Raw genomic sequence first — 19678 nt, forward strand, 5'->3', positions numbered from 1 at the left:
TGCCAACCTATTGTTTGAGAACCACTGCTTTGTTCTTATTTAAAATTCCCAGATGGTTCTTATAACTTTTTTTTTCAAACCTTATTTTTAATGATGGTTCTTAAATGCTCTAACCACCCTTGTAGCCCACCACCCACCAGAGGTAGTGGAAAAGAAAGGATACTGGGGGTGGGGGACAAGGATGGACTTGTTTAGAAAGGTTCTATGGAGCAACTCCCATCTGTGTGATCTGGAAATTAGCAGTTCACTTCACAGATTAGCAGTCAGAGGCAGCTTGATCCACTTGCAAATAGTTCACGGATACACCAGCAGTCCAGTTTGGCAGGGGCAGGTTGGAAGCAGAGGTGACACTACCAGGCAGAGACAGCCAGGCCTCAGCCTCAGCTCGAGTCAGTAGAGAGGAACACCAGGAGAAGTTCTTGGTTGTGCTTCTCTAAGGGAAGCAAAGATCAGTGAAGACAGGAGACCCACAAGCATTGCACAGCTTACTGTACCAGCAAGCCAAGCTCTGTCTCTTGCTCCATGGAGTCCTATTTATACCCTCCAAACATCCCGTGTCCTCCACACGCCTTTCATCGGCATGGTTTTGCCTCAGCAAGTGCATCCAATCAGCCCAAGTCTGCAGAAGTGGGAAGAAACTGCAGCACACCACCAGAGGTCTTTTTGGTGTGTTTCTCTTTATGGAGTCCCAACAAATGCAGCTCCATGCTACAATGTAAGGCAGAGCAATTCATGCATGCTCTTAGCGAAGAATCCCTCATCACGTGTCCTTTCACGTGCTTGCTTTAGCAGAACATCCTCTCTCCTGTGTCTGCTTCAGCAAAATGTTCCTTCATGTGTTTGCCCCAGCAAAACACCATCCAACGAACTTTCCAAAGAACCCTTAAGTTTCAGGCTTTTGCTATATATTGGTATTTTATAGAACACAATACACTGTTTTTCATAGTAGAATTAATACTCTCTTTTATGTCTCAACACATACTGAAGGTTGAACAAACACTGAGCATCTACTATCAGAATGTGGTATTGTGCCCTTGAAGAAGAACCCAGGTCACTAGAGAAATGGCTTAGTGATTAAGTGTACCTACTACTTTTAGAAAGGACTCAGGACTGATGTCCAGAATCTACAATGGTGGCTTACGATGCCATGCAACTGCAGCTCTAGGCCTCTGTGTGATGCTGCAACATGGGATACAGTACACCTGAACTTAGGCAGACACGGCCATGCCCATAGCATTATTAAGAACAAATCTTTATAATTCAACAATTATGGTATTGACATCATTTATTCCTTGGTGCATTGTGTATTTATTTGTGGAAATAGAGACACCAAAAACCCAGCTACTTCCTGGAGCTACAGCTGTTTCCGTTATAAAACCAGAACAGCTTGTGAGCTAGAGGATGCTTTCTTCATGTAGGGAAAAATTCATGTTCTAGTGAAACTGGTGCACCAAAGTTATATCTGTACATTAATGTTTACAATGTAAGGGCAGTTTAGAAACAATACTGAAGGCTATCTAGCTGGCTTTTAAAAGAATGTCTTTAAGTCATTTTGTTGCCAAATTTTAAGGAAATCATTTCCTCATTGAAACCAAATTCTCATTGAATCTCACTGTATCAATATTTTAAATGGTGAGTAAAAGCAAGACCATGTAGATAGCTTTTAGCATGCACTAGTTATCTATTGCTTCTCAGCCTGAAGAATCGTGAAAACACAGCAGCGCTAGCCGACAGTGCCAGAGTCTAAGTGTGTGCTCTGCCCACTGTGTATCTAACTGCCTGGCACCAGTCTTTCATTCACACCTCTGAATGCAAAGGACAAGAGAGTACCTGCCTGAGACAGTATTCAGTGCTGTCCGGGCCTTTCATCACGTAAAGTGATGCTTGTAATGTCAAATCTGAATGCCCACTGACTTCTTGTAAGGGAAACCATTTTCCTTAAAATCACTGACTGCCTCAGTGGGTTTAAGCTAAAATGGGTTTAGCTTTCCATTTGATGACATATATACTAGCTGGTTTTGTGTGTTAATTTGACACAAGCTATAGGCATCAGAGAGGATGCCTCACTTAAGGAGATGCCTCCATGAGACACAATTGTCAGGCATTTTCTCAAGTAATGATCAGCCCAGCCAATGGTCGGTGGTGCCATCCCTGGGCTGGTGGCCCTGAGTTCTATATAAGAAAGCAGGCTGAACAAGCCATGAGAAGCAAGCCAATAAGCACCATCCCTCCATGGCCTCTGCATCAGCTCCTGCCTCCAGGTCCCTGCCCTATTTAAGTTCCTGTCCTGGCTTCCTTTAGCAATGGACTATGATGTGGAAATATATGCTAAATAAACCCTTTCCTTCCCAACCTTTTGGTCCTAGTGTTTCTCACAGCAATAGGAACCCAAATTGCAGCAATATACAAACCTAAAATGATGTCAAGATTATTTATTTTCTTATTGTCCACAGTTAAGAAAAATATTCCTCCAAGCAGGCACACTACTAGCTACTACACATTTATAACCTCAGGACTCCAGAGGTGGCGACTGGAGGATCATGGCTTTGAGGGCAGCCTGAGGTATTGTAGCAAAATTCTACATCAACAATGAAAAAGAAAATCTTGCACCTTAAATTCACCCAGCTAAAAGTACCTTTGGTTCTCTTGACTATTAAACTCTTCATGTCATTTTGTTGTTCCATGTATGTATAACTGTGTGGTATATGTAAGCACATACCAGTGTATATGTACAAGCTCCTCAACACAACTGTGGCTATGACAGCCATGAGCAAAGATCTATCTTAGCTTTTCCCTTTACCTGCCATGATCTTGGTATCAGCATGTATATCCACGTGTAAGGGCAAATGCTTCGTAAGTGTCATGTTTTAGACAACACACGCTGACAGATTGCTTAATGTATGCCAGACACTGCTTCACTTAACAGTCATGCCATTTCCCAGAAGAGCAAACCAAGGCTCAGAAAGGATAGATATCTTCTTCAAAGCCACAGAGCTGGAGGTGAGATAGGATGGCTGTTGGAGTCTTAATACCCTGGTCTCCATGACTGCTGTATACAAAGGTAATAGGAACAAAGTGAACCACAAGAATGGGATGATTTAATTTTATTTTGTTAACTGAAGTTGAAGGGCCTTTTCTTTCAGCTCTCAGAAAAGCTTTCAAATACGTGGCTCACCCTTGACCTATAATAACTTCTCTGAATCTTGTTTTTTTTTTGTATTGGCAAAACAGATATAGTACATGTTTACAAATGACCATGGAACTTATTTGAAAATGCTTAGCAAGCACTTGAGGCCGAGAGATGCACGAGCATTCGTTACCTTATTGTCTTTTATCTTCTCTGACAGTCTGGACTAGGTGTCTGATTTTGTCAACATTTTATTTTATGGATGTTAGAAAATGAAATCTAGTGAAAAAAAATCTCATTATCAATTAAACCAGAATTTAAATTTAAGCCATAAACTGCTGTTATTTATCTACATCTCCGTTTTAACATGTAAAAATGGAAAAGAATCCCCATATGTATATATAATTAAAGAATTTTCTATAATTAAAGAATTTTCAGAGCTTTTGAAAAAGCTCTAATTACTTGAATGCAATTATCCAATAATTCAAAGAAATTCACTTTGATTTTGTTGATCCTTTCAAGATATTTCAGAGTAGAAAGTTGAAATGTATTTGTTTATAGCTGACTGGCTTCACTGAGGTATATCAATTCCTTTATATTTTGGAATTCAATACTTTAACCATTTTTGCTTTAGATTTCTATGTTCTAAGCAGGTAGGAGATTGCTACCAAACACACTTTGTTGTGTAAGCTCCCTTCTACTGAGGTTCGGTTTGTAAGATTTACAGCCACTAAATTGACAAGGTCAGAGAACTAAGCTCTTCTGTGCAGTGCTAAAAAGGGAACAGCAGCTTTCTGAGTAATGATTTCCACGTATGCCACAATTAAAATTTTCCAACAGTTTGTTGATGTGATTACATATTTTCCGAATACTATTTATTGGAGTGCTAAGATTACCATTATGGAATAATCTACATCTTCAGTTTGAGGTAGTAATATTAGGAGATTCCATTGTCAGGCCTTGTTCCCTACACTGGAGGTCTTGAAAAGAAGTCACAACAGCTGCATTCTTGATCCCTCCCCACTGGGAGGATGAGGGAGAATGGCCTCAGCTCTGTCTCTTAAGACAATGCTCTTATTTTCCAACAGGAGACTGCATTCCTGTTGCTTCATTGCCAACATAATAGTACTGGTTTTTATTTTAATGCCTCAAATATTTTTCTTGTTTATTCTTTAATTTCATTAATTTTATCATTAAAAAACTTGCAAATAAAAAAAATTACACAGCAAAAGTACTTAAACCCAAAGTCTACCTAACTTCTAAACAAGTAGGAGTGAAACACATTAAAAAAAATTTATTTTAAATGAGTGATGCTTCTCTCTAAGTTAACAAATGGTGACATATATCTATAGTCTATATTTTTATGCTCAAAGAAATACTTATAATATTACATAAGTTTTTATTGGTTTAATTTACCTTCTTTTTAAAGTTACTTTGAGAATCATTTAGTAATTTTATCAAATTACCACACTTTTTTTGCAGGTTAAAATATAGTAAGCATTTAGTTCCTAATTCAGCCCTCTGCTTTGTATAAGCCCATTTTTGTGGTCATCTTCCACTGATGAGCGTTCAAAGTGACTTGAGGATTTTGCTCATCAGTTATAAGGTTATAAGCATAACCTTAATTATTGATAGTTCCACTGATGGTTGGATTACAAGACGCTGGTCAAGGGTATAGATATTATGCATTTTAATATACTTACCAGGTTAGTTTCTAAACATGTATCTCTCATCACCACTGATGTGAGATTATCTTTTCAGTATCCTTTTAGCCCTAGGTAGGTTGGTCATTGCCACCTGATGGCTAAAAACATAGATGGTTGTAAGGGATGTCAGGACACCTTGTTATCTTCTTTTTTTTTTTTTATATTTTTATTACATATTTTCCTCAATTACATTTCCAATACTATCCCAAAAGTCCCCCATAGCGCCCCCCCACTTCCCTACCCACCCATTCCCATTCTTTTGGCCCTGGCATTCCCCTATATTGGGGCATATAAAGTTTGCAAGTCCAATGGGCCTCTCTTTCCATTGATGGCCGACTAGGCCATCTTTCGATACATATGCAGCTAGAGACAAGAGCTCCAGGGTTCTGGTTAGTACATCATGTTGTTCCAACAATAGGGTTGCAAATCCCTTTAGCTCCTTGGGTACTTTCTCTAGCTTCTCCATTGGGAGCCCTGTGATACATCCAATAGCTGACTGTGAACATCCACTCCTGTGTTTGCTAGGCCCCGGCATCGTCTCACAAGAGACAGCTATATTTGGGTCCTTTCAGCAAAATCTTGCTAGTGTATGCAATGGTGTCAGCGTTTAGAAGCTGATTATGGGACGGATCCCAAGGATTAAGTGGTTCAACTTTGTTTCGTCAGATTTGGGCTTTAGAAGTTTATAAGTGCATGACCAAAGGCTTGGAGGCAAAGATAGTGCTGGGGGTGTTTGAAGGGCTCATGAAAGGACCAGAAAAGTCATGCAAGGTAGGCCACTAAATAAGGTCTGGATTTTTTTAAAAGCATCTTTATGTGTGTTTTTCTTCCCCTTCTTTTTTCCTCATCCCCGTTCCTGTATGTGTGTGTGTACATTTAGATGTGTGGGTGTGTATGTCCCTGTGAATATATACAGAAGACCAAGCAGGACATTGGGTGTCCTCCCATATGCCTTTTATGCTGGGGTTATAGGCACACTCAGCAATGTCTGGCTTTTTACATGCGTGGTAGGATTCAAGTTCTGCCCTTCATGCTTGCAGAAGCATATTTACCTACCAAGACATCTCCCTAGTCCCTGAAATGAACTGTTTTTTTTTATTTGTTATTCTTTTTTCAGCAGAAACAAAGCACATATATATGTGAGTACATGTGTGTATGAGTACATGTGTACATGTGTATGTGAGCACATGTGTATGTGAGCACATGTGCATGCGAGCACATGTGTTTGTGGGCACATGTGTATGTGGGCACATGTGTATATGAGTCCATGTCTATGTGAGCACATGTGTATGTGGGCACATGTGTATATGAGTCCATGTCTATGTGAGCACATGTGTACAAGCATGTGATTTTAGAAGTGAAACTTCAACAGGGGATGTCCATTGTTTCTCCATCTGATTTTTGAGACAGGGTCTCTCATTGAACCTGGTGCTCAGTAATTTGTCCAGACTGCCAGGCCAGTAAGCCCAGGAATCCTCCTGCTGGCCTTAGGTTACGGGCATGCACTACTGCATCCAGATTTTTCTTGGGCACTGAGTATTAGACTTTGATTTTCATCCTGGGGAGACAAGTGCTTCCAGCACTGCATTTGGAGAAATGGAATGGTCTGCTGTAGAATTTAGAAATCGGCTCACTGGAGCTAGGAGTTCTGCCGTGGGTATTTGGACAGGGTAGGGTGGGAGGAAAGGCAGCTGCTGCTGGGGGAATGACCTTGGCAAGGGGCTCAGAGGGCCATGAGAGCTGCTGCAGAGGACGAAGCTCACGTGCTCATCCATTTGATGTTAGGCATTGGGACCATAATAACATCTAAAAGAAACTGGTGGTTCAAAGCTCAGAGGGTATGGCAAGTTCTTTCTTAGAACCATGGTTATAACTCAGTTTATCAGCTCTTCAGATCCCTTCTTCATCTGCCAAGAAGAGAGCTCTACCATATTTCTAAGACTGGAAGCCTTTTCTCTGAGCACCTAAGGAGAGTGAATTACAAAGTTAAATGTAGTTTTGCTTTTATATGCCTGGGAAAATACCCAAATATAGAATAAATCACCAATGAGTTTTATGTTTCATTTGTAAGTAGACCCATTTTTCACTGTAATTTTTATGGCTCACAGCCTAAGAATATTTAAATTCTAGCAAACTATTGCATTTGTTTTGTTTAAAAGGAGGAGACATGTTTAGGGAAAAATAGCAAAACAAAACAAAAACAACAGAAGACAAACAATGACAACAACAATGAAACAAAACCAGGTTAAGTCTATTGAGACTAAAAATCTCCAGTTTGTGCTTGAGACTGACCTGGAGCATCTGAGGGGATGCACTGAGTTCTACTGGAAGGCTAAGATGAGTGGCAAATGTTACACAGCCTGAATTCATGGGGTAGTTCTTATGTAGAGAATGCTAAAGTGTTTTCCCTATGCCTTAATTTATTCAATAAAACACAAGCAAACAGCTGCAAAGACTAAGAACACATTGACCTGAGAGGACTGAGACAGTCAGAGCCAGGCTGACTCCATGACAGGCTACAAACTGGCAGTTCGGGAGACCAGGCCTAAATTTCTGTTTCCCAGAACTGGAAAAGTTCAAAGCAAGTCAACACCTGTCTTCCATCCTGATGTATGGTGAAATCCTGCATGCAGTTTCTCTGCAGAATAAATGCTCCTTGCTGTTACTTGAGTCTGGGGAAATCATTTTTGTGAATCACAAACCCTTACATACCTAGGCCTCTGAGTGTTGACATCTGTGGGAGAAGAGTAACTTCATCACATTTCTGGAAGGCATCAGGAGCCTTACAAGGTTTGAGATTCAGTATAGAGCCATTTATGAAGACAGACAAACTTACTAGAGTAGGAGTTAGTTACCTCTGCAGACAGGAGACTTACCCATAGACAGTAACAGCAGTGTTTAATCCGTCAGGTCCTGATATTCCTAAGACTGTGTTATGCCATCTTTGAGCTTCAGCACTGCACGCAGATCCCAAGAGCTCAGTAAATCTTTGTAGAATCTATGAGTGGAATCTAGACTAAGAGGAGGAAGAACTGGTGAATTGTTACAATGTTCAACCCATCTGTTTTCTCTCTGTCTCGGACAAATGAACTTTAAAAGGCTGCCCTATATCCGAGGAGTCTGTGTTTAACTGAAAGGCCAGGCTGCTGAGCTCTGTTGCACAGCTGAAACCAAAAGTCAGGAAGCAGACGACTATTGCATAAGCTGGATGGTTATCAGGTCAAAAGCAAGTTTATTTGGAATCTTAGAGAATAAAACAACATCAGTATCTCCTGCCTTTGTTATTGAAAAGGAGAATTTACTTTGCAGGCCTTTAAGTGAGTTATGAATTCTGGGCTTCTGGATAGAGTCTGGAACCGACTTTTCCAGGAAGCAATGTTGCTAATTTGTATTGTGTGAAATTAGATCTCATCTTTAGATTATGTCTGAAGATATAAAGACCGCCATTGTCTCATTTCCTTGTTCTCAGAAGTAAAAACAAGACACCTCATTTATTGAGTTCCTCTAGCAAATAAACCTTTAAATTATGATGAATAAATGCTAAAATAGTGTGCTTTGTTTAGTATTACGAAATTATTGTGATAAATTATACTTAATATAGGCAATGGAAGTTTGAAAATGAGTTTCTATGTTTTCTTACAAGGGAGGTAAGAGTCAAAACATGAAGAATTTAATTGATATGTTCAACTTGTTTTTCTTTGTAAGTCATATTGGATTGAATGAAAAAATTTTCCACTTCTAATTTGGGGCTGTGAAATTTTATTCTGAGAGCCATCTGTTGGTAATTAAGTTCTGTCCTGTCCTGTTGGCATTAAGACCCTGAAATCATACATTTAAAAAAATAATAAATGGAACACATAAGAAAGACAAACAAGATGAGCCCAGCAGGGAGATCTTCCAAGGAGACCTGGAGTGGAACTAAAACTCAGAGAGTAGGAAATACTCAATGCAGAATCCAGGAGAGACTGTGGTACACTTGTGGCATCCTCCTGCAAGGAGATGAAGCTGTCAAGGGATCCACACATTTGAGCTGCGAAGATTTTACAGCAGCTTTCAGTAATAAAACCATGTTGGTGAATTTAAGAGATGAGCGCCTCAGGGGCCATAATTGAGTTTTCAAATGGAGTATATACACTGTTTGACAAAACCTATCATAGCTAATAATCTAAATATAAAATTTAAAAACAAATTACAAGAGGAGATTAATTGTGTTGTATTAACTCAGTATTTGGAAACTAAACATCTATAACATTTAAATTAGAAAGTTTCCCTGATATATAAAAACCTAGAAAGGGTGTATATGTGAGCACTCTATAATGACTTATATTCATATACATGTTTGAATAATGTTTAAATCAATACATGTATGCCTGCCTTCTCAAACACTGTTCATTTCGTTATGTTGAAAACATCTTTTCTTCTACATTCGTGAGAAATACAATGCACATTATTTCCTGTAGTGCTTCTCCTGGGTCATAGCCTGTCAGAACCTGCTTGGATCTAACTGTAATTCAGCATGCAGAGGGTTGATTGATAGAAGTAAATACTTTGAAGGTTGGTGCGAACTCTTGCTAATTAACTATGATGGCCCATAAGAAATATAGTTTAATTTTTCAAAGAAATAAAAAGTTATGGAGAGAAATGTGAGCATCGATATTGGGTTGGTGCTCTCTAATGTGGGGGTTTCTATGGCAACATGTCCTCGTGAGCATCTCAATGATGGGAACTGGAGGCCAGAATGTTAAATAACTTCTTAGAGGCCATTTATTGATAAAATAAGAATTTTAAATATATATTGTGAATTAATGTTTTCTTCACAGAAAAACAAATCAAGCATACAGAGTTATTAAATGAATAGCAAACTGCTCTGGATTCTAAAGTCCGAACTTTATTTTTCTGCAAATTCACACACACACACACACACACACACACAGAGAGAGAGAGAGAGAGAGAGAGAGAGAGAGAGAGAGAGAGAGAGAGAGAGAGAGACAGAGACAGAGACAGAGAGAGAGAGATGCATGTGCACACACACGTGTATATAAAATGCTACTTCCAATTCTTTCTTTTGTTGCATTTAGTTTTCTTCTCTGGGATGGAGGTGCGGAACACATAAAAAAGTCGGGACACGAGTGCACCTCATCCCCTAGCTATGTCTTCTATGTCACTTTCTGATGTGTAGTTGTGTAAAAGGTTCCCTGTTTTTGCAGGGCTCATGCCCCGTATAGCTAGTTCACCCATGTCTGTCTATCCATCCTGAGTAGACTTGTCATAAATCTAGCTATACTCATCTCATTGACATAATGGCTGCACTGAAGACCATACCCTGGTTAAAAATAAACCTGTTTAAATATTTTCTAAACCACTTCTCTATTATATGAAAGATATATATAAGCTGTATACACACTTGACTCTATAAATTTCCAGAATTTGAAATGTACCAAACAAAAATCTATCTTTCAAAGACAATGCATATTTAAATGGATACCAGCACCGCCATGTCAGAGAGTATATAGTGTGTCAGTGTGTGTGTGTGTGTGTGTGTCTGTGTGTTACACATACTTATTAGTGTAGATGTGTGTACATGTATGTGCAGGAGTTGGTCTTTATATTTCATTAACTCTCTTACAAGTGTATGCACTGAACACACAAACACACACACATACACACAGGCATGCAGACACACACACACACACACACAGGCGTGCACACACACGCTCTCACAAGATTCTGAAAACCTTTGCTATATGTAACAAATTGGCAGCATGAGAAAATCAATGAGTTGCTCCTCAAAGTTGGGGAAAACAATGGCATTCAATGAAAACTGTAAATATCCACTAAGTTAGGCTGAACCTAGTACAACTTCACTAGTGTTTACTGTAAGCTCTGCACTGGGTGAGAGCTTTATTTTTTTTATAGTAGACGAAGATTTGATTCGAATTTCCACTCATTAATAAGAAAACTAACTTTGGCCAAGGTAGAGAAAGGGACATCAGGAGCCAAAGCTCACAAAGGGCAGGTGTAGGATTCAAAACCCAGACGTGGGCATCAGGCTCTGCACAGCACTGCATCCTGAGGAAAACAGAGAGATAAGATGTGCATGAGCCAGAATCAGAGGAGGCAGCCAAAGAAACAAAATGAATCTCAAACATGAGGAAGATGTTAATAAGTAAGGTTTGATCCAAGAAGACTGATGGATGAGATGGGCAGATGAATGAGTTAAATGGCGGTGGTAAGAATGAACATGTGTGAGAAGAAACTGGAGTCTCATGCCTGAGACGTTGTGTTAACAGAACTGTGAGGGTACTGGGCAGTTGGTAAAGGAGAGAAGGCCGTGACTGTTGGAGAGGAATGTTCATCTGTTCAGCTACCGTACATGGCTCAGCATTACTGGTTAGGATGCCAGTGTGCACAAAACAGTGTCTTGGGGAGCCCAATTGGGACCTGGAGTGCCCTTCTCCTAACATTTTCCTCAGATTGCTTATGTTGCTATAAAAAAAAATACTTCAGACCTTGGAATGTATCAAATGTTGAAGTTTACTTATGATTCTGGACCGTGGAAAGCCCAAAATAAAGACACTAAAATGAAGATCTGCAAGGTTAACCCCGATGAGTCCAAACACAAAAAAGAAGGAGGACTTGCTAATCCCCTTGATTTGATCAGTGTTGTGCACATGAGTTGGAACATCACACCAAACCTCCAAGACACATACCATCAATCTAGCAAAGTTTTATTTAAAAAACAAACAACATCCCTCAAAAGGCCATGAGCATTGATAACTACTGCGGCTGCAGCACACACACACACCACACATAGGGCTCTTAACAGGGAATTTACTGAAATGACTGAAACCCTTCCCAGATCCAGTTAAAACAATATAAGAACAACTTTAGGTGGCAATCTTTCTAAGATAAGGAAAAAGGCAAACTTCAGGTGGCGTGTGTTCAGGAAACACAGATGAACTGGTGACCTGTGGTTTTGTTTGATAGCTTTTGATTGCCAGATAGAAGGTGGCGGGGGAAGAAGGTGAGCCAGCTTGGGAGGAAAAGATGACTAAATCTCAGAATGGCAAGAAGGGACTGATAGAGAAGCCTTGGATAGAGAAGCCTCCCTGGGTCTGGGTCTTCTCTGTGCTGTCTTTGTGGAGCCCACTGTACCAGGTCATAAACATGTCACTTGTGACATTTGCTGACCTCCTACTATGGCCTTTCAGGGGCAGTGAAATATTTTTTAGAGTTTAAGAAACCCAAGGACAGCTTGATAGGCTGGGTACCCACCCCTGAGCTCGTCAGTTGTGGTGTGTATAGGACAATGATTCTCATGAGAATTCTAGATTACAGTAAAGGGGGATGGTTTCCAAGGATTCTCCTCTCCATTCCCACTCCTGTTTTTTTTTCCACTTTTTCTTTTCCATTTCTTCCCTAATTCAGTCTCCTATTGTCACCTCCCTTAGATGCCAAGTTCATTCTTGTTGGCTTTTAAATGTCACATCAAGACATGCTTCATTCTCATCCCTGACTTGTTCTCAGAGTGGAATATTTATGGGATGAAGTCTTCATTCCACACTCAGTCAGGTTGAATGTATTGTTAGTCTCATGCCATCCACTTCAGAGATGAGAGTGAGGCCAGGCTGTGAAGGGGTGAGGGCAGACATTTCTCCTACCGCCTTCTCATGAGCATGTCAACAGAGACCAGCCTAAGTGCTAGTTCCAGCTCTTCCCTGCTTCCTCCCATCTCCTCTCCCTTTGTTTTACGTTTTGATTTATTGAAGTGCACGTTGTTTTTGGAGAGCTCCTTTCCACTCCTCCACTCATGTTCCAACAAGCAAGGAACCACATCTTAGGCAGATAACTTGGAAGGACAAGAAAACAGAAACTGTTCCAAAGAATTCTAGTCACTGGTTCCCTGCGGTTGGAGAGGACAAGAAAGCTCCTTCTCCCCTCTTTACTACCACGTTAGAGTCAAGCAAAATACACCAAGATTTACTCTGAGATAAAGATGGTATTAATAACGGCGGACACATGTAGCCTTGTGTTTTCTGTGTTCTAAACAATTGCAGGGGCAGTCATGACCTCCATATAAAATGTACAGATCTGAAAATTGTTAATTTATGGTACAAAATTCAGAACAGCTGATACATCAGCTCTTTAAGATGCTATAATAAATAGGTGCAAGCAGGACATCCTGAAACCACAAAGACATTCTAACCCAGCTCAAGGTGGGGCAGGTCTAGACTGCTCGCTGCCTTCTCTTTTCTCTTTCTCTCTCCCGCTTCTTTTGTGTTTCAAGGGTCGCTGCTTCTTCCAAACTACTCTCCATTCCCTTTCCCAATCAGCAGCCAGGTCTGTATCAAGTCTCCTGTCTGCCTTATAAGTAGTTTCATCCTCAAAAAAAATTCATTTTGTTTTTTCCTTTTTGGTTTTACCCTCCTCAATTTGTAATCTATAAATGGAGTTATAATCAGATTCTCCATGAAGCTCTGGCAGGTTCACTGGAGACACGCTGTCTTCTGTCCTCTTTAAGGAAAGAACATAGTGGCAGGCCAAAGGACTTGGGGAGTGAGGAGATCAGTCATCCCCCAGCACAGGACTTCCAACCGGATACAGCTTCTCCAATGGTAGCTTTGTATGCTTGTGGTTTCCCAAAGAACCTCCTGGCATTAACCTGTGATGCCGTTTCTCTTGCACCAGCTGTCTCCAGTTACCTCAGCCTTTCATCTCCCTCCTGCTGGTAGTGGCTTGTAGCATTGGTGACTTTCCAACACACCTTCCCGCCACAGCACATTCTCATCAGAAGAGATGTCAGAGTCAGAACAGTCCGGTTTCTCATCTCTATCCCCTTCTCCATAAGTATCTGTGACCTGTTGCCTAATCTCTGTGAATCTCTCTTTATATGATGGAGACAGTAACACTTAGCCAATAGCTATGGCATTAATATTAAGTATGTAGACCAGATATAGAAACAAAGAATGACATTGAGGTTGGGACATGGGAGTTGCTGGATAAAGGATAGATATTATTATTCCAAGAACTCATTGTAATCTGGACGCTTTAAATATTCATTTCACTATTTCTCAGGACAACAAAAATTTGCTCTCAATTTTTTAAAGTAGTATTTGAGCTTCCCTAAACTCAACCACCCCACAATATCACAGACTCTTAGCTCCCTCTCACTATGCCTTGATGAAGCTGTCTTGGCAACATCTGCTCTTTCCTTGTTCTGTGGCTCATTTCTGAGTTCTGTTCTGCAGAATTCAGTGCAAACTTGGAACTCTTCCAAGGCATAGAACAAAACCCTCACATGGCTTTGAACATCTGCCTGTTGAGATCTTTGTTTTGTTTTGTCTTTGGGGGTGAACAGAAGCACTCAAGTAAGTCTATAACATCATAGGACAGCACAAACTATATATGAAAAAAATTTTTGATAGAAGGTCTGAATTAGAGTTCTGTGTAATCATGGCTAATTTTATAATCACGTTTGAACCATCACCACCATTTTCAAACAAATGAAAAACAGTCTCTGCCTTCAGGCTTGTGACCTTTTAAAGATAAGCACAAACAACGTCATGTGCTTCCTTATTTCCATAAATGGGGGTCCTAAATGTACAAGTGGATAATACAGAACTGAATTTACAAAGTTGAATCTCTAAGCAGTCCACTTCGGACCTCTACCTACTACATTCTTGTGCTTGGGTTTTTCCTACCAAAAAGAAAATTCACAGAAGTTACAAATGCAATGTCCTAGGAGAAAACGGCTGAAGATGCTGCATCTAAGTCTACAGTCTGATGTAGAGAGCAAGCAAGGGTTTCCGAGTGCAGTGCCTGCATGTAAGGAGGGAGAGCGAAAGCATAAGCATTGCTGAGGTCCGAGAATTCAGGGACTGCAGCAACATCATGAGGACCTCTTTAACCGAGGCTCATACCCACAGCCCAGACTCCCATTTCATCTGGGTGTAGAATACATGTCTGGAATGGTGACGCTCTTGGTACATTCTGGGTTCACATATTCCTGACTGAAATAGACAAGTGCTGAGAAGGAGAGCTGCAAAGAATTCAATAGAAAAGGGTAGGTTCACATGGGCCTTCAGTACTTATTGACTTTTCCTGTCTTAATTGGCTTCAGATTCCCCTCACATTTCAAGAAGTGACATAGTCATCCGTCACCAGTAGTTGTTTTTTTAAAACTCTCAAATTGGCCCTGTAATCTGTCATTAAAATGTGACCTTTTTTATTAAAATAAAAATACCCATTATTGAGCCCTACTTTATGTCCCGCTCATATATATATATATATATATATATATATATATATATATATATATATGACTAAGACATGATCTGTCACCTCCAGTAGGGTAAGAATAATATTTTGAAGTCAAAAAGAAGAAGACAGAGAGTTTGTGCTGGTATCCTTGATTTGAATTTTATATATGCAGGGACAATGAGAGGAATAATAACAATGCATTGTGAAGGCCTTGGGAAAGAGGGGGGGCATTGCAGAATGGATGAGGGAAGCAGACATGAGTTATACATGCAAAGAGAAAATTGGTGAAGTTCTGCAACTCTTGAAGTAGATAGTTGTCTCATCATTGTTGTTACCCTCTGTCCGCTCTCATCATCATCATCATCGACAACTTCAGAACAACTCATGTTTGTATCTCAGTGCCTTTTATATAGCAGAGAAGGCTATGCCTTTGAAGACTGAACAATCTCTGCTGCTGTTTCCATGCACACTGTAGGATGCAGGAAGGCTCTCTTATTTATGATACTCTCCCTGTTATTTGTATTTGTGTAGGTGGAGCCAATAATAGAGAGAGGCCATGAGAACCTGGTCCATCACATCCTGGTCTATCAATGCAACAGCAACTTTAACGACAGTGTTCTGGACTTTGGCCATGAGTGCTATCACCCGAACATGCCCGATGCCTTCCTCACCTGTGAAACTGTGATTTTCGCCTGGGGCATTGGTGGAGAGGTGAGGCTATTGATGTTGACCAACCCATAGACAGTTATTTGATTGTGCTTCTCCCATATGTATAGAAACATGTAGTAGAAACACACTGCTCTTACACAAAAATACATAAAGATTTATTCATATTTCTACTTTCATAGGAAAGTCTTCTTCCCTTAATTAACTGTATTATCTGTGCTTAATGAGTGACGGTGTTCCAGAAGCTGAAGGGTCTTGAAGGAATGGTTGGGTTTGAGCACCAGAACTCTTAGGGACTTCCACAAGTCGCTGTCTCCTGAAATTGTTTTTCCCCATGCTTAGGGCTTTACCTATCCGCCTCACGTTGGCTTATCCCTCGGCATGCCACTGGATCCTCGTTATGTGCTTTTGGAGGTCCACTATGATAATCCCGCACGGAGGAAAGGTAAGTTCGTTATTTTACCTACCAACTTTAAAACGTCTTTGTAACTATTGCCCATAGCATAGTTGAAGTGAAATAGGAAATGTATTAGAGAATGTTAACTTCTAAGTCCAAAGTAGGATGCTTTTAATAGCAAAGCAGGTTGCTCTTCAGAATCACACTGGGACAGTATCTGTGAACCAGAAGCATCTGTGCACATGGGTATCTAGGGTCAACAGATCCTAAGAATACATTCTCCTATTTGATGCCAGAAACTAGGAAAACAGGCAGCTACTTTGTCATATAAATTAGTTCCAAATACATGTGTTTAAAAGTCTCTCTCTCTCTCTGTGGTGTATACACCACACAGTGGTGTATAGATTAGATGTGACATCACCAATGAAAGCAATCTTAATTATTTTACTATGTAACTATTAAGTAAACATTAAACATCAACTACATCATTATTCTGTGCTTGAAGAGTAATATGAGTGGAAAAGACACTTTCTCATCCATGGAAGTTATAGTCATGACTATGTACAATGGTGAATGCTTGTAATCCCAACACTCGGGGTCCAAGAGCAAAGGACTGCCTGTGTGAGGCCATCTTGGTCTACATAGTAAGACCCTGAGTCAAAATAAAACAAAATGAAACAAACAAAAGTTATGGTCCAGTAGGAAAGAGAAACAATTAAAATAAAATGACATGTTTCTGCCAGTTGATACGACAGGGGTGTACCTGACAGTGTGAGAGTATTTAATTGTTGACCTAATTAATCCCGGAGGATGTGACGGAGGTCTATAAAACTTTCCTTGTAAAAACAGAATCTTCATAGACCTGCGTCTAGGTACCGGTAGGAAAGATTTCAATTAATTAAAATTAATTACAGGTTTATAGTATCTGGGTCACATATTCTCCCTCCCTTTGGTAACATGTCATAGCAAAGAATGTGTTATTTGTCTTTTAACCCTGTAATGCTCACCACATATCAACTCTCAATCACTGTTTAGTGACTTTGTTGAGGAGTAAGATGATGCTAATAACCAGTTCAGAGTTTAGCTTTAGTAGCTCTCTGTATCAGTAGCTGAATGGTTTATAAGTAAGATTTGAAGTCACCCCAAAACAATATAAAATAAAACTTCTAGGGTTCTCACTCTTATAATGAATGACCTTAACTTTGTTGTTATTGTTGTTCTGCCGTTGTGTTAGGTAACAATGAAATATGTCTGCTAGATAACTCAAGCATACCCTCCATCACATGTTGTATGGGTCTATAGTGGTTACAGACAGTACGGTGGTCTGTGTTCTAGTTTCTGTTCACAAAGGTAATCTTTGCCTCCCATTCATTTCTGCTTGCATTCCTTTTCCTCATGAGATTTTTAAACAGAAATGAATGATCCATTTCAAATGAACGTGAAAACATTTTAGGAGTACTCAAATCCTCTCTTCCTTATGTGTTCTTGTTACAGGCTTAATAGACAGTTCGGGGCTGAGGGTTTTCTATACTACAGATATAAGGAGATATGACGCAGGAGTGATTGAGGCTGGCCTCTGGGTGAGCCTCTTCCACACAATCCCCCCAGGAATGCCCGAGTTCCGTTCTGAGGGTCACTGCACTCTGGAGTGCCTAGAGGAGGTAGGTAGTGTCCCAGTCCACAACTGGACATCTCCAGATTAGCCCCCACTCTCAGATGCGGTGTTGTGAAAGTTTCATGTTTATGATGTGTTCAGCGATGGCTTCTTGCAAAGCCATTGATGTCATTTGGGCAGGACCTTTGGCTGCCCATTCAGCATGAAAAGGATGTAAGAGAAGAATTAGGGGGGCAGAATGACCTGTGAGGTGATTTCTTCCTTGGCTATTTTTCTTCCTACTTCCTTTGGGCATTTTATGAGTTTTCTTCATTTGTGTGATTTCTTTCTCCTTTTACCTGTCATCTCTGCACTTTTTCATGACTCACTATGTTTTTTTCTGTTTTTCTCTGCTTTATAATTTTTTTCTTTTAAAAAGAAGAAATGTGAAAAACACCATGCACAAGGGAAGCAGTAATCTGCAGGCTTTTCACTACTACCCCCATTAACAGATTTTTCTCTTGAATCAAAGTGTTTCAATATGGGTCGTATTATTTATGAAATATGGGATTCTGTGACCGTACAATGGTGAAGTGGAAAGAACATGTTCTGCTCAGCCAGTTAGACCCTGATTCAAATTACCATGACAACACATAGAGGCTGCAGAACCAGGGCAAAACACTTAATTCCACTCGGAAAGATGCTTTCTTTTATAGGGGAAAGTGGGACCAGGTTTTCTTTTGGAGAGTTTGCATTTAGCAGTTATTGACCTGCTGTTGTAATCTTTTCACTGGGGTCATTGTCTGACTTTTCATCGCCCAGAGGAAGAGGAGAGAAAACTAAGTCAGTGTGGCTTGTTATCTTTCCAGTCCTTCTTCTGGAATGCTGGTCACAGAGAAGTCAACAATCCAAGTTCAAGGTGTTTGGCACCTTGGGGTTTCACTTAAATTGCTTCATCTTTTTGTTCATTGTACCTCAAGTATGCCTGAATTGTCTGAGCATGCCCTCCAGTAGCTAATCAGGTCTTCCTCCCTGTCCTGCAGGCCCTGGGAGCTGAGAAACCAAGTGGAATCCACGTGTTTGCGGTTCTTCTCCATGCTCACCTAGCAGGCAAAGGCATCAGGCTGCGTCATTTTCGAAAAGGAGAGGAAATGAAGTTGCTGGCTTATGATGACGATTATGACTTTAATTTCCAGGAGTTTCAGTATCTGGGGGAAGAGCAAACAATCTTACCAGTACGCATGTGTGTTCGTCTCTAGAGACTGTCATGAAGTTTAGCTCCCAAGATGCAGTAGGGCTCCTGCTAGCCAAGAGAATTGCTCACTCACAGTCTTAAAGCCACCCACTGTGGGTGTTGCTTACATCAGAGTCGGGAATGTGTTTGATCTGCTTCCCAAACTAGAAACTTGCTTTTCTTACCATTCCCTTGGGGCAATGCAAGTTCTTGATGAAAGAAAGAAAGAAAGAAAGAAAGAAAGAAAGAAAGAAAGAAAGAAAGAAAGAAAGAAAGAAAGAAAGAAAGAAAAGAAAGGTCAACTGAAGAGTGCAGATTCAGATCACTGGCTTGGGAGCCTTTAAGTTGCAATTATGATAATGGCAAGATTGCCCTTTATGATGTGCCATCTTGAAGAGGGGACACATTTTATTAGTTTTCTTAGAGTGAACGATGAACCTAGGATAAGTCTGCCAGAAGAGCAGAGCTGGAGAAATGGCTCAGTGGGTAAGAGAGCTTGCTCTGCCAACATGAGGGCTTGAGTTCAAATCTTCAGCAACCTTGTAGGAACGTAGTTCTGAGTCTATGACCTGTGTGTTGGGGGAGAAAGTTGTGAGGGTCAGCCACCACCAACACATGCGTGTGTGTGCGTGCGTGTGTGTGCGTGTGTGTGTGTGCGTGTGTGTGTGTGTGTGCGTGTGTGTGTGCGTGTGTG

At 40.4% G+C, this 19678-nt stretch overlaps 1 protein-coding gene across 1 annotated transcript in view; it reads left to right on the forward strand.

Moving 5' to 3' along the window:
• The window catches only part of Moxd1 (monooxygenase DBH like 1), a 76765-nt gene that overhangs the window by 37279 nt on the left and 19808 nt on the right, over positions 1-19678 (forward strand). Inside the window, exons 5-8 of the mRNA XM_021174770.1 lie at positions 15625-15804; positions 16102-16204; positions 17651-17817; positions 18794-18985. Coding sequence (XP_021030429.1) covers positions 15625-15804; positions 16102-16204; positions 17651-17817; positions 18794-18985 — 642 coding nt within the window. The remainder of the gene's footprint in view (positions 1-15624; positions 15805-16101; positions 16205-17650; positions 17818-18793; positions 18986-19678) is intronic.

This window comes from Mus caroli, chromosome 10 (assembly GCF_900094665.2).
Source record: "Mus caroli chromosome 10, CAROLI_EIJ_v1.1, whole genome shotgun sequence".
Lineage (NCBI taxonomy): Eukaryota > Metazoa > Chordata > Mammalia > Rodentia > Muridae > Mus > Mus caroli.